Consider the following 27,728-nt stretch of genomic DNA (forward strand, 5'->3'; position numbering starts at 1 on the left):
GGTGGAGGCAGAAAGAGCAGGGATTTAATCTCATTCTCAGCTATATTGTGAGTTTAAACCAGCCTAGACTACAAGGAAACATCTCAAAAAGAAAATCAAATAATAGAGTTCTTTCTTCTATGCCAAGAAACAACGGCACACCAAAGAATGGATTTTCCTATTTTGTTTTTTTTTTCTGCCTCACATGTTTCTTACTTACTGTCAGCTTTTTTGCAACCAAGAAGTCCAAGAAAAACCAAATGTTACTGAGCACAAAAATCAATCTTTGTAGTTATGAAGACCATGAGACTGATTTATGACTCTGTAGCTGAAGATCTGTTACTTGTGGACAAACACATCACCGAAGATGATTAAAACTCAGTCCTTCTATGTCATCACAGAAAACAATAACCCTCATTCCCAATTAGTCACTCATGTCCTATTTAGTCCACTAGCAAGAGTGGCTTGAGCTAGCAAAGATACTGAACTGCCCTGGGCATGAGGATGCTGGTTAGGAGGGTACAGCAGAATGAGTCTTGTTTCTCACTTCAGAATGTGATGTTCCCAGGACTGTTGGCCCAATTCCTACCCCCATTAGTGTTACTCCAAATGAATGCCAGCCTGGACCTGCTGTGCCCTTCCTGCAGGGGCACTGACATAGCTGGTACCTAAAAGACATCTCTTGCAGGCAAAGAGCAAGTAACCAAGAATGTATCCAATCTTTACCTTCATTGAGGCCACACTGTACCCAGACTGGCTTATGACTTGCTTTGGCCAAGAGAAAGCCACAGAAGGGGCTCTGTGTCAGCTCAGACCTCTCCCTTCTTGTGCCTTGTGAGCACACATAGGCTGGCTAGTTGGAGGAGATGTCCTTGTCACTGCTGATGGACACTAGCCCACTGCCAGAAGTACAGCCTGATCAATTGACACACAGCAGAATGCACAGGACAGGAACCCCAGCGGAAGACCAGAACTGGTTGGCTGAGCTCCATTACCACCTGCTTGCAGATCAAGGCCTCACTTCACACCATCCTGGATTTGATCTGCCTCACTATGGAACTGTGGTGATGCGTGGCAGACACAATTCTCCCCACCCCCCATCCTCCCTGTTTACCAAGCCCTTATGCCAGCCTGAGCTAATTCAATTCCCCAAACACCAGCTCTGCAGATCTTATCTGCCTTTTACAGGTAACAAAAGTGAGATTCTGGCAGGCTCTGATTGGCCGCCATTCAAGGTCCCAAGCCACAGACCAGTCCTCCAGCACTTGCCCAGTCTTCACCGAGTCTGCAGGCCACACCTCCTTCCCAGCTCTGCAAAACCATGGGCATCACTTAACCATGGGCTATGGTACTCTTCACCCAGGCATCAGATGGGACTGCAGTCTCAGCCCTTCCCACGCCCAATGTCACGGCAGTGCCATGGCAACGCGGCGCAGGGGGCAGGCCAGAGGGCTGCATGCCTTACAGTTGAGTGTGTCTCTGCAATGCACAGTCTGCTCACAAGTCACATTTTACTCCCTGGTCAAGGCCTGGTGTCAGGCTCATCTGACAGCATCATTTAGGGACAACGACCCAGTACGGTGCAGACTAGAGAGGACCAGTCCCTTGCTTGGCCCACACCTGCCCTGGGAGACTCCTGCACTGTCAGCTTAAAGCACGGAACCTAGGAGGTATCAATGGTTTGAGGGCTACAAGGGGCTTGAGCCCCATCACTGTCTTTCCACCCGGCCCCCCAAGCAAGCAGTGCTGTCCCCCATCTCCATTGCTCACCGACAGCGTGGGGGTGCCCTCATCCTCCACGGTGACCACCAGGTGATAGAAATTTTGGCGCTCACGGTCAGGTGGGGCAGGCCGTGTGGCGATCTCTCCACTGATGCGGTCCATGCGGAAAGTCATGTCCTCATTGCCCTCAGTGATGTAATAAGACAGTACGCTGTTGATCCCGATGTCACGGTCAGTGGCTCTCACCTGGACCACAGAGGTGCCTCCACCCACATTCTGACAGGAGAGCAGGAAGTAGTTATTTTGGACTCAAGGCCTTCAAGGAAAATCCTAGCTCTGCTCCGGGTGCCCCTAGGCTTTGTTTAAGGCCTCCTGGAAGCTCTGCGTTGTGTCCCCTGAAGTGAAGATGAGGGTGACAAGGATGTTGGTAGACAACAGGCTTCGGATACCTCCTACACAACAGGTCCTGTGTGAGTTCCTTGATTATGGTCCAAACCAGTGAGCTCAGACTGAACGCTCACACTCATGTATGAAAAATTTCAGGTGCAGGAAAGGATACATACACACTCACACAGCCAATCAGAGGCTATAGCAGGCATCTGTCCTCAGAGTAGGGCTCTATCCTATAATACTTCCTTCGTGAGCAGACCCTGGCATATACCCGGCAAGGCTCAGAAAAGGTTTTCCTAGTCATCCATCCTTAGTGCCAGGTAACAAATATGTTTGCTTTAAACAGAAGCTGTTCTGGAGTCTTTGCTTTTAACTACAAAAATATACACCAGGCTGGGTACTAGGGCTGTATCTATGCAGAATCTCTATTCTGAGGTCTGGGGGACCAGTGGGCCAAGCAGACATTTAAGGCTGTCTTATGGCCAGCTTTTGCCCACGGACCATCCTGGGTGGTGGCTGCTGAGCATCTTTACCTCGTTCACGCTGACGTTGTATCCAAAGGGGCTCTCAATCACTGGAGGGTTATCATTGACATCCAGGATGGTCACCTGTAGGATGTGGTCTTTCTTCCGTGGAGGACTGCCACGGTCAGAAGCCACAACCTGTGAGGGGGAAAGAAGAGGAGGTTTGAAGTCAGGATTGAATTATGGGAACAGGACTGTGGAGCCCAAATCTCATCCTCTTGATAGGGAGGACCTGGGAGAGCCAAGAGACTTGCCAATTCATCTCGTTCCTGTGCCGACCACCAAGCTCCTCTCTTCTGCCTGTGCTACAGAAAACCCTTGCCTAAGTCTTGTCACATCCATTTGACATCTGACTTCAGTTTGCAAAGTCATCATTTCCTGACCTGCATATGTTTTGGGCTATGTTAGTGCTTTACCCTGACTTTGGGTCTGAGATATAATTCAAACCTTTGGTTCTCCAGTAAGCAGGGAGGTGGACTGGAATATTCTTTTGCAACCCTCTGGAATTCTGACCACATGCTGATCCAGTCCCTGGGGGACCTCAGTGTTGCCTTGGTGGCCTCTAGGCTCTTTGTCTCTACAGAAGAGTAGTGTGGGCTACTTGAAAGCTTATGGTGGATAGGCCAAGCCCAGCAACCACTGTCAGCAGCCACCGTTGTTAGTATGATTCTCCATTCTGCAACAGAAGCAGGCCAAGTAGGGTTCTTTTGCCCATTGCATATGTGGGAAAACTGAGGCCCAGACAGAAGAAATTATTTGCCCAAGGTCCTGTTCTGTTCCTGATACGGTCAGAATCCTACCAGCGTTCTTAGGCACTGTCCTGGCTGATTTTTGTTTTGTTTTGTTTATGTTTTGAGAAAGGTCTCAAGTAGCTCAAGGTGCTGTCAAATTTATGATATAGTTGAGAATGACCTTGAAGTCCTGCTCCCCTGGTCTCCACCACTTCCCGAGTGCAGGGATTATAGCATGTATTGTATAGCACCATGCCTGGCTCTTCTGACTCTTGCAACAGGGATAGGCACCTCAGCTGCTTCTGCTGGGAACAGAAGCCTGGCCCAGGTCACCCTCTCTCCATCAGCCTTACTGTGCTTATCCTTGCAAGGGCTTTCTGTCCTATGTCACTTGGTGATAGCAAGGACATACCCTGGTGACTGCCAGCGTATTCTGTGATGTGGGCTCCTTCCCGAGTGTTTGGCTCTGGGCAGTCTAGGCAGAGCCAGTGCTCACCTTGAGGATATAGTGGTCCAGTTCTTCCCTGTCCAGGGGCTTAGCCACAAACACTTCACCAATGGAGTCATTGCTGGTGACAATCTCAAAGGCCCCAGCAACGTTGCCAGAGGCCAGGGAGAAGACCACCTATGGAGGAAGAGAGGACAGGGAAGAGAGGTGACTGCTCAGGCTCAGGGGGCTGCCTTGCCCCCATGCCCACTGTGTCTCTCTTCTGCCGAGGTTCTGGAAGAGAGAGACAATGCCAAGGAGAGGGGTCAGGCCCACCAAGGCTGTGTGTGCTTGGCAGGTACTCAGTCCTGGGGATGTTAGCAGAACAGCCTTGGAGCCTAGAGAATGGGCCTGAATCTCACCATATAAATTCCCCTTCCTGCTTGGTGACAGAAATGGCTCAGATGGCCTCCAAAGAATGAGAAATACCCTACAGCCTGGGTGGACTCTGGGTTGGTGCCTACCTGTCCATTGCTGCCAGCATCAGGGTCCCGGGCCTTGACAGTGGCTACTCGCTGGCCCACGGGGCAGTCCTCAGGCACACTGATGGCTGAGTCAGAGGTGAAGTCAAAGCGTGGGCTGTTATCATTCTCATCCAGCACAGTGACATAGACCTGGGAGCAGACACACTCAGCTGCCTCCTTCCCAAGATGTCCTTAGACCGTGAGGTAAGCAGGGATCTTGAGCAAGTGTTCAAGCCCAGACCCATCCCAGCTGCTCACTTCTTCGAGCAGTGTGTGTGTGTGTGTGTGTGTGTGTGTGTGTGTGTGTTGCACACTTAACACCAGGGCCAGAACAGCAAAGAAAGGGGCTGGTGGAGACTGTCTGAGGTGGTAGAGACAGGGCAGCTGGAAAGCTGTGTTCTGGTTCATGGGAATGAAGGCTGGGAATACCCTCCTGGCACTGGCATAACTTCCTGTTTTTCAAGAGGATTAGGGAGTTCAGATTTTTATATGAAGTGAGCCAATGAGTCACAGAAATGAAAATCATGGGCAGGATGGGTAGGATGATTGAAACACAGCTGCTAGCCAGATTCCTGCCCTCTCACCCACAGTTTTGCATTAAAGAGAGATGGCCAGGCCAGGAGCAAGAAGCTACAGTGACCCCCCCAGTGAGGAGGGAAACTCTGTGACATTGCATTTTCTTTCGAGTCTGCAGTCTGGATCTCGGGTGGAGAAGGGCACTGGGAGCAGGAAGAGAAAAGGACCACTGTGGGTGTGGCCACAAGCCCTGGGAAGACCACAGGCCACAGAGACTACAAATACAAAGATTGCTGTTTGCTACATTTACTACCAGGGACAGATGGGGAGATGGTCTGGGCTTTAAGAACCCCAGGAGGAGCCTCTTCAAGCTGCTCCACCCCAGGCCAGTCCTCATCATTCTTTTCGGGCCGTTGTTTCTGGATCCCATATCTGACTGTCTTTTGGTATGTACAGAGCTCCCGGGCCTTGCTGCACCTTTCCATCTTACAGAAGAAACTCACTGCCCCTGTATCTCCCAATCAGGCTGCCTTTCCTGGTTTCAGCCACACCCCACATGTGATCAGGCAGCAGACAGAACTCAGTGGGAGCTGGGTCAACTCCTCCACTTCTGGATGTGTGAATTTGGACATAGTTACCCAACCTCTCTGGTTTTCCATTTTCTCAGTGGAAAACTTCTGAAACAAGAACGCATGCTGTACTGGATGCAGGAAGCAGGAAATGATCAAACACAGGTAAGGTGTCAGATAGTCATCTCTACGGTCCTTCCTTTCTGTCAGATGGACACTCAGCTTTTCCTCCAAAAAGTTCATACTTGTCTATCAGGCAGTATTCTGAGTCTGCTAAGCAAGCATGTTGATATGGGAAATGGGAATAATGATGCCTAATGCCCCGAGCTCAGGGCAAAACCCAGTACTGAGAAAACCGTCATGATCGGACCTTCCCTGCTGTCTTACAAGGCATACATTATGTCACAGTGACTGTGACAGATTCGAGTTGTATCCGCCCCCCCCCCCCCAATCTAGTTCATGCTTTGCAGGCAGGGTTAAATCTGCTTTGTGTTTCAGTAGCCCAGTCCAGTCCTAACCTAGTCAGGCATTGGCCCTGGCCATGACTGCTACTTTGATCATGCTGGTGACTGTGAGGGAGGGCGGGTGATGGGGAGGGAGCCAGCCTTGGTAGCTGAGCAGATGGGGCCTTCTCCAGCTCCCAGCCTCAAAACCTCACCTTCCTGCCCATCCCCCAGCACCTGTGTACGGCTCAGGCTCAGGCAGCTCAGGCGCTCCTATAGCTGGGTCTTCCATTCTGCCCTTCCCTCCTTACCCCACTGCCTGGGCAGGGAGGAGTCAGGTGGTGGTGCGCTGTGGTTTGCCTCCTGACCTCGGGGAGGAAACTGTACCACCTTTAAAGGTCTTCTCCTGCACCTACACCCGAGTATCTCAAACAGTGCAGGGCCAACTGGGCTCTGTATCTGGGGCATGAAAGCGAATCTTGCTTCTTGGAAGAGAGCCGACAGCTGAGTGGGAGAGAGTATCTGAAGTTCTTGTCATCCACATCAGAACAAGAGTTGCCTGGAACCACAGTGACACCACACTCTCATGGGATACCCAGCCAGCCTAGTCTCCATTCCCTGAACCTTCACAGCCATGGAGGGCTAAAGGGCAGCTGGGCCCATGATACTGAGGAAGAGGCTAAGGCTTGCTTAAAGCACCCCCTCACCCCCATACCCTCTAATTCTTCTGCTGGGAGATTTAGGATGTGGGGTGCCTGCTTGAAGAGAGCCATATGTGGGAATCCAATTCACACCCCATACCTCCACCCCACCAAGCTCCACCTCAGGTCCAGCCTTTTGGGGGCTTGTCTGACACCTCTGACCTCGCAGTCACTCTCCCCAGGGGCCTCAGCACACAGTCCTGGCCATGGGGCTCACCCATTAGCATAGCTACCATCCCATGCACCCCCTATGTTCTGGCCCGGAGTACCCTCCATGTGTCTCCCTCCCAATATCTACCACCCCATCTGAGGAGGGCAGGGCTGCTGGCAGCATTCTCCCTTTAGGGAGGAAAGGGAAGCACAGAGAAGTTAAGCAGCTTTGCTTTGTCACACAGCCAACCGAGGAGCCTGCAGGGTCCCTTCCTGTGCACATTCTATGCTTGCTATGTGTTTCTTTGTCATTGCATGTTCATCTCACGATCCCACCGGGACTGGATGGAATATGGAAGACAGAGCTTGGGCCCTGAGAGTGGGCTGCAGAGGCCCTTACGGGTCTGAGTGAAAGGCCTGCTGTAAGTGTTACCGTGCTTCCTCTGTTTTCACAATGGTTGATTGGTTTAGTGTGTTGGGGAGTATTTGGGTAGGTATGAGTGGGCACAAACATGGGCCACAGCATTTTGGGGAAGCCACAGGATGACTTGGAGTTGGTTCTCTCCTTCTACCATGTAGGTCCCAGGGACCAAACTCAGATCGCCAGGCTCGGTAGCAATCACCTTTATTCTTTGTACCATCTTGACAGCCCTCCTCCCCGTGGACCCTACCTCTGGGGAAGTAGGAGGGTCTGTGCATCATCGCGGGTATGAAGCGTTCATGGGCCAACTCACCTTCTGTAGGCAGCGGGAGCGGGAGCAGAAAGGGAGAGAAAGGCAGATAAAAAGGGTTACTGAATGGCTTGATACAGTCTACCCTCTGGCCAGGAAGTCTGTGGTTTAAAGTGCCACCCGTCTGTCCAACCAAGGTCTTAGACCAGATGTCTGGCCACATGGTGGTCCTGAGACGACCCTTGCCCCAGCTATGTGTCAGATGCTGGGGAGCATCTGGGCCAGGAGGGGCTGCAGTTGAGTAGGGCTCTCGCTCAGGATCCACTCACCACAGTAGAGTCCACTTTGGGGCCACCATCGTCTGCCACCACTGTCAATGTGTAGAAGTCACCCTTCTCCCTGTCCACCAAACCCTTGACTGTGATCACACCCTGTGGGGGTGGGGGACAACAAACATTTCAGTGACATCAGGCAGCAGTTCTTGCTCCAGCTGGACTCTACCATCTCCTCCCATCCCACTCTGCTCCATTGCCCTGACACAATTTTCCCATGAGGCTATTGGCTGAAATCCCATTGCTCTTATAGCCCATCCAGATTCTAGCTATCTCTTCTACGAGGGTTTCCTACCTCCCGCCAAACAGGTATTCTCTGGGTTGGGGAACCCTTTATGGTACCCATAACCCCATCATGACACTTTTCCCACATCTTCTTTGGGCACTCAGACTGGTATAGCTTTTATGCTTACTTCCATTTCCAGCCCAAGAGCTGTTGTTCAGGCTATGTTCCCAGTCTCCCCTGGGACAAGGCCTGGCAGGCAGAACTCTGAGTGGTTCTCATCCACTTTGGCCAGGGCAAGCAGCACATGGCCAGGCCATCATATTAGATCCACGCTATTTGGCTCAAAAGGTGGCTTCTACATGTGGAGGAGGCTGGCCTGACTCTTCTGGAACTCTGTACAGCAAGATTGTCTTCCAAGAAGCCTAGGGGGGTGCCAATACTGCCCTTCTGCACTGAGATGGTCCAGGCTGCCAAGTTGTGCCCCTCCATCAGATTGACCAGCAGGGATTTGTACCTTGCCTATCATCAAAGAAGGAAAGCTGGAGAAAGAGTAACTAAAGCAGAGAGGAAGAGCTGGACTAGACTGCTAGCTTAGTATAGCTTCTGAAGAGATGGAAAGAGTTAGAACTGAGTTTCTTAACAGACAAAGTAGAAAGGGAGATAAGATTCCTTGGATAATGGTAGGCTAGAAAATATGACAGAAGGCACAATCTCTTAGACCTTCCTGGTAACAGGAACATCTAGGGAGAGGAAAGGAATGTAGACTGAGCACAATAGACTGTATCTTCATGCTGGAGCCTTTATAAAATTCTCTGAGCTGTGTGGTTGGAAGAGCATCTGGACTAATGGATGAAATATATGCAGGTCATTTATTATTTTATTTTGTTTCTTAGAGACAGGATCTTACCATGTAGCCTAGGCTGGTCTGGATGTCCTGGAGGTCTAGATCCTCCTGCCTCAGCCTCTTAATAACTGGGATTACAGGATTGTGCCTGGAGGAGGCATGGAAGCACCCAGAGCTTGCTTCTCTTCATCTGTTCATTTGAATCTTTTGATTCAAATGGCCTTGGCACTGGCCACAGTAAGCAAGCAAAATGTCTCTGAAGTGGCTGCAGCCAGCTAGCTGAAGCTCAGGAGAGGTCCTAGGAACCCTTACTGCAGGTTAGTGAGGGGACATGGTACATAGCTGGTGACCTACATCTGAAGCGAGGCAGACTGGCGGCCATCAGATCCCACTGCCCCTACAGATCCCACCCGGCAGAGCTGTTCAGACCCAAACCTCCTGGTACCCAGTGGGTAGCAAGAACCTAGAGTAAGGGGAATCCTACATATTTTGGTACCCAGAGAAGCAGCCGGCCGTGTGAATTTAGAAGGAAAAGTATTTGGCTTTCCCTATTGTAACTTCCACTATTTAATAACAAGGACACCAGACTGATTGGCTTTCAGTATAGTGTCCTAAAATACTAGAAGAAAAGCACCGCAAGGAAGTTTATTTTAAGAAGAATGCTGTACATGCAGAAGGAGCTCAGTAGATGCACACTGGATTGGGAGAGCCCTGCCATGACCACCCGCCTCCTTACCGTGATGGCATCTATCTTGAAGAGGGCTTTGGCCTGAGCACTGGTATAGGCATCAAAGCGGTAGGTGATTTGGTTGAGGTTATCGATAGAATAGGCTTGCACCCGTACAATCTCTGTCCCTAGAGCCAGATTCTCCATGATGACTGCCTCATAGGAGGCATTGGAGAACTGAACTGCCTCATCCAACTCATTGAGAAGCGTCACGTAGACGCTGCAGAAGCCCTGGTTGAAGGGGGGTGCACGGTCTGTGGCAGACACATTCATCAGGTAGCTGGTCTTGGTCTCGTAGTCTAGATAGTCCACCGTCACGACGAGCCCTGTGCTCTCATCAATCTCGAACTTGCCCTCCGCACCAGACAGGATGCGGTAGCTCACCAGGCCACCGTCCCCTGTGAGAAGACACAGATTACACATTCCAGATGGGGCTGCCCTCTGGCTTCTTCAGCCGTCCATAGCAGGGGCTACTCCTGAGAGGTCTTGGCTGTTTCCTCTCCTACCCTCAGCATACACTCTCCCCAAAAGATGTAGCAGAGGGAGCAGAGGTCAAGGTGGTTGGCAAGACCTACTACACCGCTAACCCATTCTGGGGCTTGATATTGGCATTAGAGATCTGACAGAGGGAGTTGGAACTGCTCAGAACCTCAAATCTTAAGTTCAAACACCTGCCTTGACTACTTAGGTGTCTTATAGTGGTGATTTGATTCAGAAAGTGTTAGGACCCTCAGAGAAGCCAAGCCTTCATTCGGATCCCTAGTGGAAGAAAATCTCAGGTCCAAGGAATTCCCCACATTCTCTACACACAGTTACTCAAGCAGGAGTTGGGCAATTTGGGAAGGTAGAAAAAGAGACAGAGACAAAACTCCTCAGCTTGGGCATCCATGACTTTCACTAGCCTCTCAAAGGGTTGCCTGTGCCAGAAGAGGCCTAAGTAATATGTAGTGCCTCCGACCTTCCGCTGATATGCCATTTAGACAATGAACCAGCTAAGAATCCTTAGATCTAGGTCTCTGTCATTCATCCTGGGAGGCAAATGATCCCTGATGCTGAGGGTGCGTGGGGACTATTTGGGCAGCTACAGCCAGCATAGCAGAGGTAGTTTGGGGGCCTCTTTGGGAGCAGGAAGTAGGGAAGAGCCCTCTCCTAACTGAGAACAGGCTCAATAGAGAAGGCCGCAGTATCCTGGAATGTTGTCCTCTTCACTTTACACTGATTACTGTGGTAACTTCCTGGGAACCTCTGCCAAGTTGAGGTTGCCTTCAAAGCAGACCACTTCCCTATAGGAAGGATGGGTTGTGAGGAGACTTGAAGATACCAAACTCTGGGAATCTCCTGTGCAGTAGAAGATGGCAGCTGAATAGGGGCTGAGGCCGAGGCTAGCTTTATGAGATGGCTCCATTACATTTCCCAGCCCTTTCTTGGCCCTTGCCAAAGGCTAGTATTGAGCTGCCAGGTCCCAGGATTTGGATGTGGAAACATTTCCACTCTCCTCTGCCCATCAGAGGTTGGCTAACTTCCCTGACTGTAATCCTCCTGGGAGAGGCATCTATAGGGAGTGGATACCATCCAAGGAGCCCCTCATGAGCCTGGATGTGGTTGCATGGAAGATCTAGGGATGACAGGCCCCCTTGGCAGTAGGAAAGTCACTCTGAGAAAAGGCATCCCTGGCTCCCCCTGCCCACTTTACCAGTGTCTCTGTCAGTGGCTCGGACGACGATGACCGAGGTGCCGATGCCGGCTGTCTCGCGAAGGCCCAGGCGGTTGTACTGTTGTTGTGTGAACACGGGGGCCTCATCATTGACATCGTCCACATACACAATCACCTGCAGGATGCGCAGGGCTCAGCTCAGGGAAAGTGGAGACCGGCAACCCAGGGGATAGTCTCTGCTCCCTCTGGCCAGTTGAGGTTGCCCTCTGGAGGACCTGGTACTGTCTTATTTCCCACTGAATCTGGCCCCCCACACAGGACCTGGCATATGGCTGGGGTTCACACACCTTTTGGTTCTGTGCTGACCTGTGGGAACCAGTAATAGCAGCGGCACTTTAGCGTGGTAAAGTTTGGCAAATACAAAATGGTAATGTCACTAACGGCTTATGTCACACTGCTCCCAGGGTGGTTAGGAACACAACATGTGCCAGGTTCATGCAAGTGCTAGTTGGTGAGTATTGTGGTTTGAATGAGAATGGTCCCCATAGGCTTATATGCTTAAATGCTTAAATGCTTGGTCCCAGTTGATGGAACTGTTTGGAGAGGATTAGGGGGTGTAGCTTTGTTGGAGGAGGTGTGTCACTGGGGGTGAAGCTTTAGCTCTCCCTCTCCCTCCCCGTTAGGGATCAGATGTAAACTCTCAGCTATTGCTCTAAGTGCCATGCCTGCCTGCTGCCATGCTCCCTGCCATGGCGGTCATGGACTCCAGCCCTTTGGAATCATTAGCCCTCAAATAAAATGCTTTTTTTCTTTTTTCTTTTCTTTTCTTTTCTTTTTTTTTTAATAAATTGTCTTGATCATGGTGTTTTGTCTCAGCAATAGAAAAGTAACTAACTCCATCTAAAGATCAAAATGCATATAGAACAGACTGGGGGGTGGGTGTTGGAGGCAAGAACAGAGCCGTCATGCTTCAGGTCCTGTGACTCACACAACAACCCTTTCAAGATTGCCAGTTCTACCATGGCAGTTAGCAGTGTGGCAGCACTGATCCTCATCTTCTTCTAGGGCTGCCAGTGAAACAGTGGACAATCCCCTCTATTCATGGGGCTTCCTGGTCCACCCTTCCGCTTTCCTGGGGAAATTTACTAACAACTTTCATGACAATCCTTGTCCTGGAGTTGCTTCTGGGGACCATTTTGGAACCGTGTGATTTTTCCCATTGCTTTTCTACACTTTTGAAATTCCCTTTAATGAATGTATTTAAGATATAGAAAAATGCTACTGTTAAAGGGTGTTTATGGAAAGCTATGTCTATATGAACAAGAGTGCCCCCTTCTCCCCATACCTGGGATCATCCAGAGACTTTGCTGTAGCCTTGAACCACACTCCTTGGGAGACCAGAGAGGAGGGAAGGGAAGGGACATCAGAGTTCCAGTGCACAAAAGCTACCAGGGACCCTGGGCTCTGTCTCCTTAGAGATGAGGAGCAGGGAGGAGAGGTAATTTCCCCAAGATTTCACAGGGACAAGGAGGGCTGGAGAGAAGACAGAGGTCACTGCGGTCCCTATCTATCAATGCTCAGGCTCTGTGCTGGGGGTGAGCTGGCCCCAGTGTAAGAGAGACCCTTCTCCTAGTTCCCTAAGGCCAGGGTAGCATTACCTTTAAGCAGTATGGAAAAGGGAGGAAGTGGGGTTGGGTAGCTCATTGTGGACAGCAGAGGTCACAGAAGTCAGTGGCAAGGACAGAAATTGGGTGTGGGAGAAAGCCTTAGAGAACCTGCCTTTGACACTTTGACTTTATTGATAGCTGCCTCCGGGATTATTCCAACACCTCCCCCCACCCCACACACATTCCCACACTCCTCCAGGTTAGCAGAAAATTTACTGGATGACTCAGGCTGGGTAGAGTGGTACAGCAGTGGAGAAGAGGGGATGTGATAGCCAGGGAGGGTTCCCTACTTCATTGCCTTGAGGTTCTGCAGCCCTGCCATACCAACAGTTTTCATAAACAGACATCAAGAACCTACTATGCAAATGACAGTGTGCACCTCAGATCCCAGCTGTAGTACGGAGCCATCCAAGTTTAGCTCAGCCCACAACTTGTTGCAGAAGATCCTGGGTGTGGTGGTTGTGAGGGGAATTTGCACGGGTAAATTTTGGGAACTCTTATGTAAACAGAAACTATCTTTCAAAACTCCAAGCCTTCCCTTTCCAGAGTCTGCTTGTCCTAATGACCTTGACTTCTGGGGGCCATGGGGAAGAAACTGCCAGTCTGACAGTGTGGGGACAACAGGAGTGAGGTGGCATGTAGCTTGGCCACATGTGACCAGACTTAGTTTTGGCTGCACTTTCAGCAGTAGAGACAGGAGGAAAGATGGTATGGTTTGTGAACCCGAGAGACAGCTGAACAGGAAGTTTAGGCCAGCTGAATTCTTGCTTAAGAGGAGGAAGCTGTAAGGTGCCTCAGAGCCAGACTGCTTTTTGGCCAGAGTTTCTGCACAAGGCTACTAGACTCTCCAGCAAGGAGAAGAGGGCAGATGTGTGCGTACCTTTGTGCACCTGGGCATGCAAACAGCAGGTGTACACAGAGACGTCAAGCATCCACAAGAACGGTTTCCCTCCTGGCCTCCTGGACCCCTTGGAAACGATCTCTAACTCTAAAAGTAGAAATTACTGTCTGCAGGGCACAGTCCTCACATTATCAGAAAGCTGGAGAGCTTTCCTGAGTCTCTTAGGGAAACAAAGGCTACATACTGCAAGGGCCATCAAATCTCCATGCCAAGGGACAGCACCTGAATTCTGTTTGTTTGTTTGTTTGTTTGTTTGTTTGTTTGTTTGTTTGTTTGGAGACAGGGTTTCTCTGTGTAGCCCTAGTTGTCCTGAACTTGCTTTGTAGACCAGGCTGGCCTTGAACTCCCTGAGTTCTGGAATAACAGGTGTGCGCCACTGTACCCGTATTTTTTTTTCTTTTGTTTTGAGTACCTGAAATTTTTTAAAATTTATTTATTTATTATTAATTACAATTTGTAGCCCCCTCCATCCTTCCCTCCCAATCCCATGCTCCCTCCCTCTTTTTCTCCCATGATCCTCCCCATGGAGATAACCTAGAATCCCTGCACAGATGTAGCCCATGGCAGCTCAGTCTCCAAGTGGGTTTCCTTGTAAGGGGAACAGGGGCTTTCTTGGACATGAACTCAGTGGCTGGCTCTTTGATCACCTCCCCCTGAGTGGGGAGCAGCCTTACCAGGCCACAGAAGAAGACAATGCAGCCAGTCTTGATGAGAGCACCTGAGTTCTTAAAGTTACTCTTTGAAAGATGAGGCTCTTGTCAGGGCTCTGGGGAGCCTTCTTGGGCACTGTGGCACAAGAATAGTATAGTGTAGAGGTAAGAGAATCTAGCCCGCCTGCCTGGGGCAAAGCCTGGCTCTACCCATACCACCAAGGGCCCCTAACTAAGTTGATTAATTCCTCTTTGCCTTGGTATCCTCATCCGTAGAATGGGTGTGACACAGGGCCTACGTCAGAACTTGGTCAATTTCTTATTCCTCGGGGTCTTGAGGGCAGGAACATATAAAGGGGACCGTGGCTATGGCTGGGGTGCCTCACCCCTGCAGTAGTACGCAGTTTACCTTTGATCTGTTTAACACTCTGGGACGTTGCAAAGAATTTGGTTTAACAACAAGGTTGGTGGCTAAACATAGCATGTAGCAGCCACAATGATCAGGCACCAGGAGGAGGCTCTTGAGGAAGAGGTGGGTGGGGAGGGGGGGGGAAGAGGACACAGAGAGGGCTGTGGTTAGGAAGCCTGAGGTCCAGGGGTCCAGCCTGAGCCTTACTGATATCAGCCACTCTAGTGACGTGAAGTGAGCCTGCAAGGGGAAGGCACTGTCACGACTGTGCTCATTAGTTAGTGCGTGAATAAGAGCACGCCCTACAGGGAAGCACTGTTGTTGAGACTTCCCGGTACAAACTCAGGAAACAGAGTCTGTGTAAGTCAACCTGCTCTGTAAAGGTCCAAGGGACCTGATCCCTCTGCTGTGTCCACTTGGACAGGTATCCATTTCCCCCCTTTAAGGAGTGTGCATGTGTGGGGGGGGTGGGGGTAGCTTGTCGGGAGCCAAGTTTCTCTCTCACCTCCTCCAAGGTGAGAGCCGGAGCTGGGGATCCACATCTGTCCCCACTCTGACAGATCTGTATGGGACCCAGATTCTGGTTGGAGACATCCCTCATTAGCATGTGGGGAAGTGTCTGTGAATAATTTGAGTGACAGCTGGCCAGGTATATTCTGCTTGGTGTTTCCAGTCCCAGGAAATAGCAAGTTTCAACAGGCTGATTCAGCCATACTCAACCTGGGAGGCAAGTGCCTACTGTATTCCCATCTCCCTCCTGCTCATGACAGAGACCTCTGGGCTATGACTCACTTCCTTTGACTTTAGGGGAAGGGGCCTACAGCCTGCTACGTGTGTATCCCTGAGGGTGATGAGGCACGCGCATAAATAGCACAGGCAGGAGGCATATCTGTGCTGTCTGTTAGAGAAGGTACTTTGACCTCAGCTGCCTAGGGATGGTGCCTATAGAATGCATTGATAGGACAGCTGGGAATGGGATGGGAGTATTTTAGGAACAGTTTCGGGAGAAGCAGCATTGGACTTTACCCAAAATACATAGTCTCAGTCCTGCTTTTGCCTTTAGACATTTCTTTGTGACTCTGTTTCCTCATCTGTAAAATAATATTGGTATCTACTCCTCCAAGCTTATGTCGATGAGGTTTCCTCAATGCATTGCGAGAGGTGGATGGATAGAAGGAATAAGTTGGTGAGATTTCCTCTTTCTTCCCTTAGGACAGACATGAGTACCATGGATCCCTTTCCCTGGAGAAATTGAGGCAAAGAGCAAAATGACAAATCCAAGACCCTTGGCCCTTGGTCTCCTCACCAAATTCCTTGCCCTAGATGTCAGCTAAAACCTATTTGTGTTCTTACCCTGACAGAGCTCCGCATGGGTCCTAGGTCGTGGTTGTAGGCCTCCACCATCAGCACGTGGGAGGAGTTTCGCTCCCTGTCCAGGGGCCGAGGGCCTCGCATCAGGAGCCCGCTACTGATGTGGATCCGGAAGTTGTTGCCATGGTTACCTGTGGAGGGGCACGTGGGATGTGTGGACTGGACTGAGAGGAGGACAGCTATGAAATGGAGGGTGGTGAGTTCCAGGCCCTTTGGCGTGTTGGTCCTGCCCATAGGACCTGGGAACTTGGTTAAGGCCCACAATGGCCTAACAGAGGGGAACATGGAGCTGAGGCTCACCTGCCTGTTCTGTATATGAGGCCTAGGGCCTTAACCCTGGTCTCCACACCTCCACTTCCACTGGGGGTACAGGAGCTTCAGAAGATTTCAGAAAGGTCTTGGACCCAAACCTTACTATCTGTGGGTTAGTGAATCCAGGGTGTAGTGGACTTAATTGGGCTAGCTTGGTACTCATGATCTTGGTTTCTCTCTAGGAACACACTTATCCACACCCAGTCCCTGGAGTTCATGCAGGTGGCTATACTCTTGATATTGAAATCCAGTAAATGAGTGGCTGTGGTGGGTGGCTCAGGGAAGGGCTCCTGATTCTAGCTAGACCAAAGAAAGTAGATAACCAATGAATTTCCCAGGGACTGCCTTGGCTTCCCAGGTCCTGTCTGTCAAGGTGACAGTTTTGAGAACACTTAGCATATGGAGTCCTTAGGAACAAGGCTAGTGTACTGTCCTTTGCTTAGAATATATTCCACTTGGTGCAAACAATCAGGGAATTCTCTTCCTCCCCGAGCTCCAGCCTGAGCATATAGTGCTTGGACATCTGCTCTGGTCAGCAAAAAACAAGTGTTAATTCCACAGGGTGGTGGCCTTCCTTCCTATCTTGCAGCAGCCCACTTACCATGGAGGATTCGGTACCAGACTCGCCCAAACTCGCCCTCATCTGCATCTGTGGCTTTCAGCTGAAGAAGAAGAGACGGTGGAGTTATTGCTAGCACCAAGGCAGGGAAAGAAGCTGTCTTTGCAGTCCTCCATAGCTGGCCCCAGGCATTTTTATTTTCCATGATGACACCCTGCTTATGTTGCCTTATCCAGGACCACTCAGGTCTGTCTCTTTTTCACGAGGGATGGTGAGTTTATCACAGCTCTGGCCCAGGTTGGAAGAGGACACTCCATACTTCTATGATCCCCTACCAGTGAGACTCTTGACATCTTAGGACCAGCCCTAAGGTGACTCTGAAGTAGCTGCTGTATCACTGAAAAGCCCACCCTAGCATGGGTGAAGATATTTAAAAGCTGCATCCCTGGAGTTCCATGACCAACTTGAGACAGTTCCATTGAAGGGTTTCCCATGATCTGTAAATAACCTATGCTCCTGTAAACTTCTTGGTTCATCAAGGTAGCATTGGCTGGAATAATTTGTTTTTGTCATCAGTGGCCTATCTTGTGTGAAGAGGTGTTTGTATACATCATCCTGGGGACAGCCTTGCAACAGAATTGGTATCTAGTGATTTGAATGTGAAATGTGCCCCTCCACTCCTTAGGCTCTTGTGTTTGAATACGTAGGCCCAGGGTGGTGGCGCTGTTTGGGAAGGTTGTAGAACCTTTAGGAGATGATGCCTCACCCTGGAAGAAGTGGGTCACTGAGGACTGGACTTGAGGCCTTTTATAGCCTGCCTCTACTTCCCATTCACTCTCTGCTTCCCTAGTGTAGAGCACTGTGACCAGGCGGCCTCCTATTTTGGTCACCATGCCATCTCTGTCTGCTGCCATGATGGACTCATAGCCCTCTGAAACCACAAATCTAAATATGCCTTTTACCCTCAAGATACTTTTGGTAGGGCATTTTGTTACAGCAGTAGGAAAGCAACTAAGACACCACTGGAATAGAAATAGCAGAACATATTTGCCGTAGGTAACAAGATGCAGGTCTGAGGCACTGGACTCCACTCTGAGGAGGCACTGGAAGCAGGTACAGGAACAGTTGCATGGCCTTTGCCACAGTGACGGCATGGCAACTGAGGCCCAGGTGTCCTCCCAGAAAGAACTTGCTTATGCAAGGAAGGAATTACAATAGGAAAGTGATTCATGGATGCATCCTTCGTGATAGCCTTTGATTTGGCAGAAAAAATGCTGACAAGGGAGAAAGAGGTGGAGGTGTTAGCTTGCTGCTTTCTACAGCTGGTGGAATGCAAATGAGAGAGAATGAAAGTTAGATCTGCGATAAATAGATTTCCTGAGAGGCAAAGACTTGGAACCCATGGAAAGGGCAGGAGAGAAAGGAGGAGTGGTGTAGAAGTGAGAGAAAACACTCCTCATCTCAATCACTAATACAAAGAAAAGGGGTAACCTATCATCCAGCATGCAAGCAGAGACCTTAATTACACACAATCAACTATGACAATCCCAGATTACACAGCCTCTGAAATGATGGATTTGGGAAAGATTTACTTATTATTTTTGCATGTATGTATGCAGGTATGCCATGCATGTGTGGGTGTCTGCAGAGGCCAACAGAGGGTGTTGAATTCCTGGAAGTGACCAGATGTGGGCGCTAGGACACAAACTTAGGGCCTCCGGAAGAGCAGTGAGCACTCTTAACCACCAGGCAGTCTCTCAACCCTCAGGGGAAAAGGCTTGTAAACAATGAGTAAAAGAGCCTCTCTCAGCCTGGTGTGCGATCATGGGACACAGAGAAGGATGGGGACAGTCTGAATTGCATGGAATAAGAAACTAAGTGATATGACCATTCATTCCTCCTTGGGATGAAGATGGCATAAACTGAGACAATAGGAGAGAAATAACTCCCTGATGGGAATGATAGGGACACTTAGCTAAGTCTGACTAAGGTCTTTGTGGCTAGCAGGGACTGGAGAACATTGCTAAGAGAACTGTGTATGTGGGAGATGGTGACTAATGGCCAGTGTGTGGCTTTGAGTACTGTGTTTACCAGAGAGTCACAAAAGAAGTTGATTTACCTAGGGATGGTTATGGGGCTTTAGTTAATTTGCTAAACTCCCTGGTGGGCTGTGACCTTTATGAAGTGGGAAAGGCACTGATAAGTCTGAATGATTTAGACCAGTTCTTCTCAACCCTCCATATGCTGCGACCCTTTAATACAATTCCTCATGTTGTGGTGACTCCCAACCATAACATTATTTTTGTTGCTACTTCATCATTGTAATTTGGTTCCATTATGAATATCATAATGTAAGTATCTGTGTTTTCTGATACTCTTAGGTGACCCCTGGGAAAGGGTCATTAGACCTCCCCAGAGGGGTTGTGACCCACAGGTTGAGAACTGCTGATCTAGGCCAACATGTAAATTGGCTTTGTAAGGTATTCAAGCCAAGGTGAGGGGATGAGAGAGGGGAAAAGCAAAAGAAATTGTCCAGGTCACTCAAAAGCAAATGTGGTAAGGTTTGTGTCGAGTCATAAATGCACTAGGGAAAATATCTACAGAAGGGCAGATTCTGTGCCAGAGAGCATTTAGAAGGCCTTATGGAATAGGAGAAAGAGAGAGTAAATGGCGGTGGAAGAGATGAGAAAGGTAAGACCTGCAATGGGTAGGCAGCTACCCTTTTAGGGTAAGCTGTGCACATTCTTCCACTTCAAGAAAGGACACTGGTCCAGAGAGGTGGCATAGCATTCAAGACCAGAGGATTATCACAATTTGAAAGCTAGGATGGTCTACATAGCAAGTTTTAAGCTAGCCTGGACTACAGCATCAAAAACCTCACCCAGATTAGGGCCTTTTCGGTAACCAGGTGTGGTCAATGGACAGTGACTGTGGGATTGCTATAGAACCTATCATCAGAGCCAGAGTTGGGCCTTTAGCAGACATTGAAGATGACAACATGATGCCGCTTACCCTTCACCACCAGTTCAGTCAAGAATCACAAGCTAGCCCCTTCAAATCCATCATGGTCAGGGAAATACATGGCAAAATCCCCTGCAGTGTCCCAGGATAAGGACCTAGAGTGGCTTATGGAGACTAACTGTGCATTCTGGAGGGTCAGATGTGGTAAGCCCCCATCCGTGACGTGGTGCCCAACATTGCTTTTTTTTTTTTTTCTTTTTGAGTCCCCTTTGCTGATGAACCACATAAGCACTAGCACTTGTTTGCAGCAGATAGTCATGGGCTTTAAGATATCATGCCTGTCCTCTATGAAAAAGTTTCATTGTATAGTGCCATCTGAGTGTTTTACAGATTTGGAAAAGCATCTGGAATAATAGTAAAAATATCAGCTAAAGAGTCTGACTAAAGGCATACTATATAGGTAGAAAGGGCATATGCCCAGAAGCCATAAGATTATTGAAAAATTATCCCAGTGCCGGATGAGTTGTTTGCCAGGGAGGCCCCTGAGGACCCCCACATCAAATGGGCTATTGTGACGGTTGTTGGTTGCATGCCAACATTAGATGGTAAGTCCTTATTGTTGAAGACACTACATACTTTTGTTGAAGAAAGCAAGCTAGAGCTGGGAGCTCCCTCCTTGTTGGCTGGCTCTTATGCTGCCAGAAGGCACTAGGCAAGCTATTGAGAAAGAAGTGTCACAGTCTTACTCCGGACTCTATATGAACTACATACCACACATAAACGTGCCCTCTAGTATAATAGTGGGACATCCATACACACACATGTGTATGTGTATATTATATCAGACAAAAACGTGAAAATGTGTACAACCGTGGCGTGGCTGTTGTAGGTGCTTTTCTAGTGGATTGAAGGCCCATGCCACAGGGCAGAACTCATATTTGGTACTGTAAATCAGAGCAAAACCTTGTGGCTGGGGAAATCATAGGCCCCAGTAGCAAGGCCACAGCTTTTGCTCTGGCCAAAAAGATGTGATATGCCTGTCAAATTGTCTCCCATGCATCATTTATACCCATAGATTCTTGCTGCCGTCAGCATTGGGAAGGAAAATGTTTGTTTTTTAGCAGACAGTAATTACTGGAGAGACTCTTGGGTGGAACTGCTTGAAAATTAGGCAGGAAACTATATCTTTTGTAGTCATCACTCAACTGTTTTTGAGTTATTTATTTTTGTTTGAGCCCTGTAACTAGCTCTATTAATGTTATTAGTTCATGAAGATAGACTTGGGTAAATCATTCCTTTTGGTTTGTTGTCAGTACCCCACCTAAAGTGAGTATTTTTGTTCTTGTCTCCCTCTACCGTCCTCCCCAAAGAGGAAGGGCTTTGGGCACTGCCATGTTACTAGCCTCTGACACATAGTAGGTTTGTTTGCTTTTGTGTTGTTGTTTTGAGATTAGATTTCAAGTAGTCCAGTCTGGACTTGAACTCTTGATCTAAGTGCTGTAATCCAGTAGTGCTTTGCCATACCCAGCTTTTCACATATTTGTTGAATAGAGATATCAATGACTTAGTGACAAATCTCTAGTGAGAGATACTGAACTGACCCCTCACTGAGCACAGATGGCAGACACGTGCAACACAGAGCACTGAAATGTTTAGTTTTATGGTCCCTGAGGGTCTGAAAGCCCAGCTGCACCTGTGTCCCCATTAGATTATCTCCTTGATACTGTAAGTACTCTAGGATTGCTCTATCATGTGTCTTTCTTTGTCGAGGTGATCTGTAGTTTTGGTTTCTTTAAAAAAAATTCAGTTATGTTATGTAAACAGGTTTTTGTTTTAATCCCAAGTGTGGGATATGGGACTGTCTTAGTTTGTCCACGGCTAATAATTGCCTCCCGTGGCTCGGAGAGGGGCGTGGTCTTTGCCAGCAGGGGATAGTTTAACTCGAGGAACGCTCTGGGGTTCTGAGAGAGGACATCCAAGAAAGAGGAGGACACTTCAGGTAATGCTTTAAGGAACCATCCAGGGAGGAAGAAGGCTGCTGCTGGCTTGTTCCTTATTGTTGCTGGACTGCTAGATGTCCCGACTGAGACTGGTATTTTTCCAAAGAGCCCGACTACCCTACTAAGCCAGAAGTCGCCAAAGAGAACTCCACCTCCTCTTCCCACTAACCTTCTTTCTCTCCTACCTAGTGTTGGGGTGCTAGAGGTATTAGGAGGGATTAGGAGTGAAGAAGGGAGGCAGAGACATTAAGGAACTCCAAATAAAAAAGTTTAAAAAGGGCACAACAGTGATCAAATCAGAGACTTGGCACTCAAAGTTCTAATATAAACTTTCCTATCTTCACTCTTTGGACACAAGAGAAGGTCGGGAGAGGGAGCCTGCTTATAAAGATCAAGTCAGCAGAGAGACTGGGGCCCTACATTTGTCTGAGGCAGGGGATCTTGTCCTTTAGTTAGGGGAACACTGGCTCCCTACCCAGCACTCTCTTGTGGGGGAGTCTGGGCTGGCTATGTCTTGTCTCCTGTTGGGAGGGGCAGTTCTCTAGCTCCAAGGCTCCCTCCGTATCTAACAGTACACAGGAAGGCTTTTTCCCCACTTCAGGGTGGGCTGTGTTGTGGTGAAGGGCCGCAGGGCTTAGATGTCATTGTGGCTACTACCGTGTTGCATTCAGAGACCTTGGAGGCTCCCGACGGGCAACTGCACAATATCAGGCTCCTCAGCAGCAGCTGGTTGCCAGGGATGTATGGGATTCTGGGAAGAAAGGAGGGCTGTGGGGGAGGATTGGAGAGAACCTGGAACACTCCTCAAACTGTCCTTGGCTGTCCCTCAGTTCTAAGCTCCTTGCACTCACTTCTGCAGCCAGATATCTTAGAAAGGGCACTTTCTGAGAATCCAGAAAAGACAGCGCCTAGGGGGCTCCAGGGCCCATCACTCTCTGACTTCCTCCTGCTGTCTCTCTGCTTACAGACCCTCTCCCTGGTAACCTGAGCACAGGCAGGCATTGAATAGTCGACCATACCATTCAAATTTCCAAAAGGGGGTGTTGGGAACCCCAGGCCCATGGGGCAGTTAAACCCGCCTCCAGCTCTCACCAGTGTTTCCACAAATGAGAGGGCTCCAAGGAGACAGGTTGGGGTGAGGCAGGCAAAGGGCTCCCCTCTCTTTCTTCCCACTAGGTTGCCATCTCTACGCTCCCAGCTTCCCCTCCCCCAGACAGGCTAGGACTCTCCCAACAAAACCAGGCCCAGCAGGAAAAGCAGGGAGAAAGCTAGTCTGCTGCAGAAGTAGGGTCACAGTCCCTGGTACAACTTGGACTTCCTGGGACAGCTGAGAGACCTTGCCATCGAGAATACAGACCTCCAAGGGTAGGCTGTGAGGTCAATGCTGAGGGACTATAGAGAAAGCCAGTGAAAGAAGTGGAGGAGACTCTTCCTGGGAACTTGGGAGGGCATGAAGGTGTGCTCAGATTTGGGGAGTCCTTCTGTGTCCTGAGAAAAGAAATAAGGCCCAGTAAAGGGGAATGGCTAAGCCAAGGCCACGCTTTCTCTGTGGGCCTCTAAGGAAGTAAGAAAGTTCTAGAGAGAGTGTGTAGGGAGATGCACTCAGAGGAAGGCTCTAGTAGAAAGGGGCTCACTGTTCGGGCTTCAGGAACACTCCCTTCAGAACCAGCTGTTCTTGCTGGCTGGCAGCAGGGAATCAGGCAGGCAGCTGGACTTGCCTCAAGCTCCCCGGTCATAGCCTGCCACTAGAGTAGCTCAGATGCCTATTCAGAGGTGGCCCTGAGCTTGTAGCCTCACAGCTTCTTTAGGTTCTGAGCTAGTAGAATGGAGGCCCTTTCCTTATTGGGGCCAAGTGCTGAGAGCCAAGGGACAGCTAGCTTCTCTCTCTATGGGGGATGGGCAGTGGGTATACCTCATCCGTGATCCAGCCCAGACTCTGGGAAGGGCTGATCCATGGATGCTGTCCATTCAGAGCTCTTTCCAGGCCCAGGGCCTGGAGGGTGGAGGCCCTGAGCAGTTAGACAAGCATCAGAATTTCCAGCCTGGAGCAGCTGCAAGGGCTGGGAGGGGTCGGGGCAAGAGCTGGTTGGCAGGTGGGCAGAGAGCACTGTATGCCCTTAGTCAGTTGTGCCCAGAAACCAGGAGTTAGGTCCCGGAGTTACTGGTGAGTGCTGAGGTGGGACAAGAGCTAAGGGGCTGGGTGGCTGTGCTCGATGATTTCCCATAGGTTCAGAAAGGGCCATGGCATGACAGAGCCTCCCCTGCGGCCTGGCCTTGGTACTAGAACCTGAGGGAGATATAAAGTGAACTGAAAAAGAGGAAGTTGTGGTCCTTCTGCCTCAGGTGAGACTCTAAGGTTAGTGTGAGGGCAAAGTTCTATTTGGATCTTTGGATTTTCTGTACTGGTTTGTGGAATTCAAAAATCATAGATGCTGAACTGTAGGCTGGATGGAAGCCATGTGAATGTTTTGATTGGCCTGTGTAGCACATCCAATATTTGAACATTCATTTAAAAATTTTTGGAAACAAGTTTACCTGGCATTTTGTAATACCTGTTTCTCCTCTTTGCTTCACATAACTTTGAATTAGTTACCAATATTTAAATAGCAGGAGTGTTTGTCTTTAAAAAATAAAAACTTTCTTGCCTCAATTGAGAAGCTTGAAGAGCCTGGAAAAAATTTCTATACCCACAAGGGCAATCAGTCTAGGCTGACTGTGGGGGCTAACCAGGGCCCCCTAGGAGACGATCATGCTTTACCCTCACCAAGGCTCAGCTGCCAGTTGTCAGTATAGCCTGGTCCTCTGACTATGAGAACCATCTTGGCATTCTCCACATGGATAGATCCTCTCAGGGGGATAGTGGAAATATCCAGCAGGTGAATGATGTTACAGGGCAGGTTTCTGGCTTCATTCTGCCAACTCTTTATATATTTTTTATTTCCCAGGTGGACCTGAGTGACTCACTGGGCTAATAGAGGGTTTGGAGAAGGAGGCAGGCATGGGACCAGGAGTTGAACAACCAATCTGTCCTTTGCTTGCCTATATGGCCTTGGGTTTGGCCTCTCGTGCTTCCCTTGGGGCAGGTTAGACTGCATCAAGAGGTAGTCACAGAAGTGCCCTTGGATCCAGGCAGGTGAAACAGGTATGTGGTGGGCCTGGGGGAGTATGGCCAGCTGGGGCAGTGCCCTATATAAAAGGGACATCAGAGAAGCCAATAGTGAAATTCTGACATGTCAAGAGAAGCTAGGCAGATGTATGTATGTATGTATGTATTTATCTACCTATATATCTATAAATCTCAAAGCTCAGGCTGATCTCAAATGCAACTAAAGCTGGCCTCTTCCCTCCACCTCCAGAGTGCTAGGTACAGGCATGTCCTCCTCCACCCAGTCTGGAAATCTCATTTTTAAAAACAATCAAAACTAAACTAAAAACCCACCATGAACCCCATCAAGACACATGTATGGCCCCCTACAGCCTCAACCTTGGGCTAGTGCTAGGGCCCCTACTAGCCCACATTGCATTTCACTTGAACTTGTTTCTGATTCATTAAGTGCCTTACTGACTCTTAGACTTGGGCTTTTAGATTTAAGACTGTACGGTAATTGCTAAGAACTGATTATAAAATGGCAGAAAGCTTTCACTATTATGCGTTCCTCATGGCAGAAGGGAAGGGTTCAGTAGAAAGAAGCTCCAGGTACAGACCCAGCCCTATCACCAATCAGTTGAACATGATGCTTCTCTGGGCCTCACTGTGCTAGCCTGTGACAAGCTATCATGAAAACATGACTAACTGCTCAGCCCCCACTGCTATGTTTCAGGTCACCTGCCTCTGTCTGAGATGCGGTTTCTCTGCTCTGATTCTCTATCTTGCCCTTGCAGCCACCATGAGCACAGGGGGATCCAGCCTCCCCAGCCTCCCAACCTTCCTGCGGACTCCTGCCACTTCTGAGACTTTCACCCAGGCTGCTGACCCTGTGCCGGTTCTCATTGCCCTGGCCTGCATTTTTCTGCTGCTGGTTTCTTGTCTGCTGTTTATGATGCTGTGTAAGCCAACTGCCCTGGACCCTGGCCACCAAGTGGCCCGGGAATGCATGCCACATCATCCGGTGAGCCCCAGTGAGCCCAGGCTCCGGCTTTGGAAGCGCCTGGGCTCCCTGCGCCACTCTATGCACAGCTTCCGGCGAGGCAGGCCTGCTGTCCAGCAGTGTCCCTTGCCGGGCCTTGATGACCACCAAGGTGACTATGACTGCACTGAAGCCACCAAGATGTGATACAGTGCCCATCCATACACAGGCTCACCCAAGACCATCCTGCCTCTGATGGAGCCTAGCATAGCAAGCTGTAGGATACTATACAGATACTCTGGATTCCAATATCACCCCAGTATTTCCCTTTGTGTCTAGCCCATGTCCTTTCCCAGAAGACTCTGAAGTCCCCTGAATCTGCTTGCTAACAGACCCTTGGATAAAAAGATGAATGAATACCCACAGGCTTCTAGATGTTTACTCTGTGACTCAGAGGGAGGATACTGCGGCACTCCCTTTTGGAAGCTAGGTATTTACTGATCCCAGAAAGAGCACCCTTTACCCCTCCAGAAACCTTGCTCATCTTCTGAAGGTCCAGCTTAGACTAGCTGCTAAAAGTCCCAGATACCAAACCAAGCGGGGTGTCTGCCAATGCTGGCTCTACACTATCCTGCACCTGTGCTAACTTAGTACCCAGGGAAATGGACACAGGGATCCCTTTCTTGACATTTTGCCCCTGCTGGTGGATCTGGTTGGTTGCCAGGCAGGGATCTAGCAAACATCAAATCATGAGCCTGGGAGCCCCCTTAGTGGTCACCTGTCAAGATGGTTGGGAGGATCTGAAGATGGGTTAAGATGTTTCCTGTATGCTGAGTGTGATAGCTCACACTTGTAATCCCAGCACTCCACAGGCCGAGGTAGGAGGATTGTCTAAGGCAGCCTGGGTTACAAGATAAAATCCTGACTCAAAATCAAAACAAATCAGACAAACAAACAAACAAACAAACAAACAGGCTGTTGTCCAAGGCTAGGTGGAAGCTGTATCACTGTGGTAGGAGGCTGACCACTGGCAGCACCAAGGGGGTGTTGTCTGAAGATGCATGGCAGTGGTACTGTGTCTCACTGCAAAAGGGGTGGTCTCCTCTCAGACAGCATGGACCAGACCTCTCCGGATGGCTGCAGGACCAAAGCTGGATGGACTAGCTGTGCTCTACATGTTGAGGCAACAACTTTGTCAAGTGACACGTCAAACCAGGCCTACTCCTGTGCTGTACAGGGTGCTGGGAATCTCACCCTCTGTTTCATCTGTAGCCAAGGCCTTCTGCTACATCTTAGACCTGAAGATGGAACAGTGGGAACCTGAGATGCTTGGCTCCTCTCCCAGAGTCCAGAGCGCATCCCAGGGCTACCCGCTCCCCTCTGCTGTGACACCTAGTAAAGATACTCTAGTCTTCCCAAGGACTAAGCTCTGGCTTTGTTTTTACCCCGTCTAGAGCCTTCAACTGTTTCCTCTGTGTCTGCTGGATGTGCTCACTATGGTGTGCAGCAGGACCTGGGGACTACAATGTATCCTTCTAGCCTTATTCTGACCAGACACTCCAGGCAACTGAGTGATCTGTCCCCTGTCTGTGGTTTATGCTTTACTAATCTGCAAATTGTGAAGCCTTCTTTGTTTTCCAATAGAGCTGCCCTTCTGCCGGGAGCTCCTCCGGTCTCTCCTCTGTCTCGGGGAGGCCAGCA

At 49.5% G+C, this 27,728-nt stretch overlaps 2 protein-coding genes across 6 annotated transcripts in view; one reads left to right on the top strand and one right to left on the bottom strand.

The window, feature by feature from the left end:
- Cdh23 (cadherin related 23) overlaps positions 1 to 27,728 on the bottom strand; it is a 349,868-nt gene that overhangs the window by 53,525 nt on the left and 268,615 nt on the right. Inside the window, exons 29-38 of the mRNA XM_055598837.1 lie at positions 17,042 to 17,102; positions 16,111 to 16,259; positions 11,170 to 11,305; positions 9,486 to 9,874; positions 7,677 to 7,778; positions 7,411 to 7,413; positions 4,298 to 4,447; positions 3,843 to 3,971; positions 2,625 to 2,753; positions 1,750 to 1,977 (exon numbers count right to left, since the gene is read on the bottom strand). Of these exons, the coding sequence (XP_055454812.1) occupies positions 1,750 to 1,977; positions 2,625 to 2,753; positions 3,843 to 3,971; positions 4,298 to 4,447; positions 7,411 to 7,413; positions 7,677 to 7,778; positions 9,486 to 9,874; positions 11,170 to 11,305; positions 16,111 to 16,259; positions 17,042 to 17,102 (1,476 nt within the window). The remainder of the gene's footprint in view (positions 1 to 1,749; positions 1,978 to 2,624; positions 2,754 to 3,842; positions 3,972 to 4,297; positions 4,448 to 7,410; positions 7,414 to 7,676; positions 7,779 to 9,485; positions 9,875 to 11,169; positions 11,306 to 16,110; positions 16,260 to 17,041; positions 17,103 to 27,728) is intronic.
- CUNH10orf105 (chromosome unknown C10orf105 homolog) lies at positions 5,894 to 27,684 on the top strand. Of its 5 annotated transcripts, XM_055598867.1 has the most exons (4): positions 23,201 to 23,325; positions 24,188 to 24,303; positions 24,906 to 25,102; positions 25,843 to 27,684. In XM_055598867.1, exon 4 carries the CDS (start codon positions 25,848 to 25,850, stop codon positions 26,232 to 26,234), a length of 387 nt encoding a protein of 128 aa, XP_055454842.1. In that variant the 5' UTR covers positions 23,201 to 23,325; positions 24,188 to 24,303; positions 24,906 to 25,102; positions 25,843 to 25,847; the 3' UTR covers positions 26,235 to 27,684. The 5 variants fall into 5 exon arrangements, with proteins under 5 accessions (XP_055454843.1, XP_055454842.1, XP_055454844.1 ...); XM_055598869.1 differs by lacking the exon at positions 24,906 to 25,102; XM_055598866.1 differs by lacking the exon at positions 24,188 to 24,303.

The sequence above is a fragment of the Psammomys obesus genome, unplaced genomic scaffold, assembly GCF_907164565.1.
Source record: "Psammomys obesus unplaced genomic scaffold, mPsaObe1.curated_primary_1811, whole genome shotgun sequence".
Classification (NCBI taxonomy): domain Eukaryota; kingdom Metazoa; phylum Chordata; class Mammalia; order Rodentia; family Muridae; genus Psammomys; species Psammomys obesus.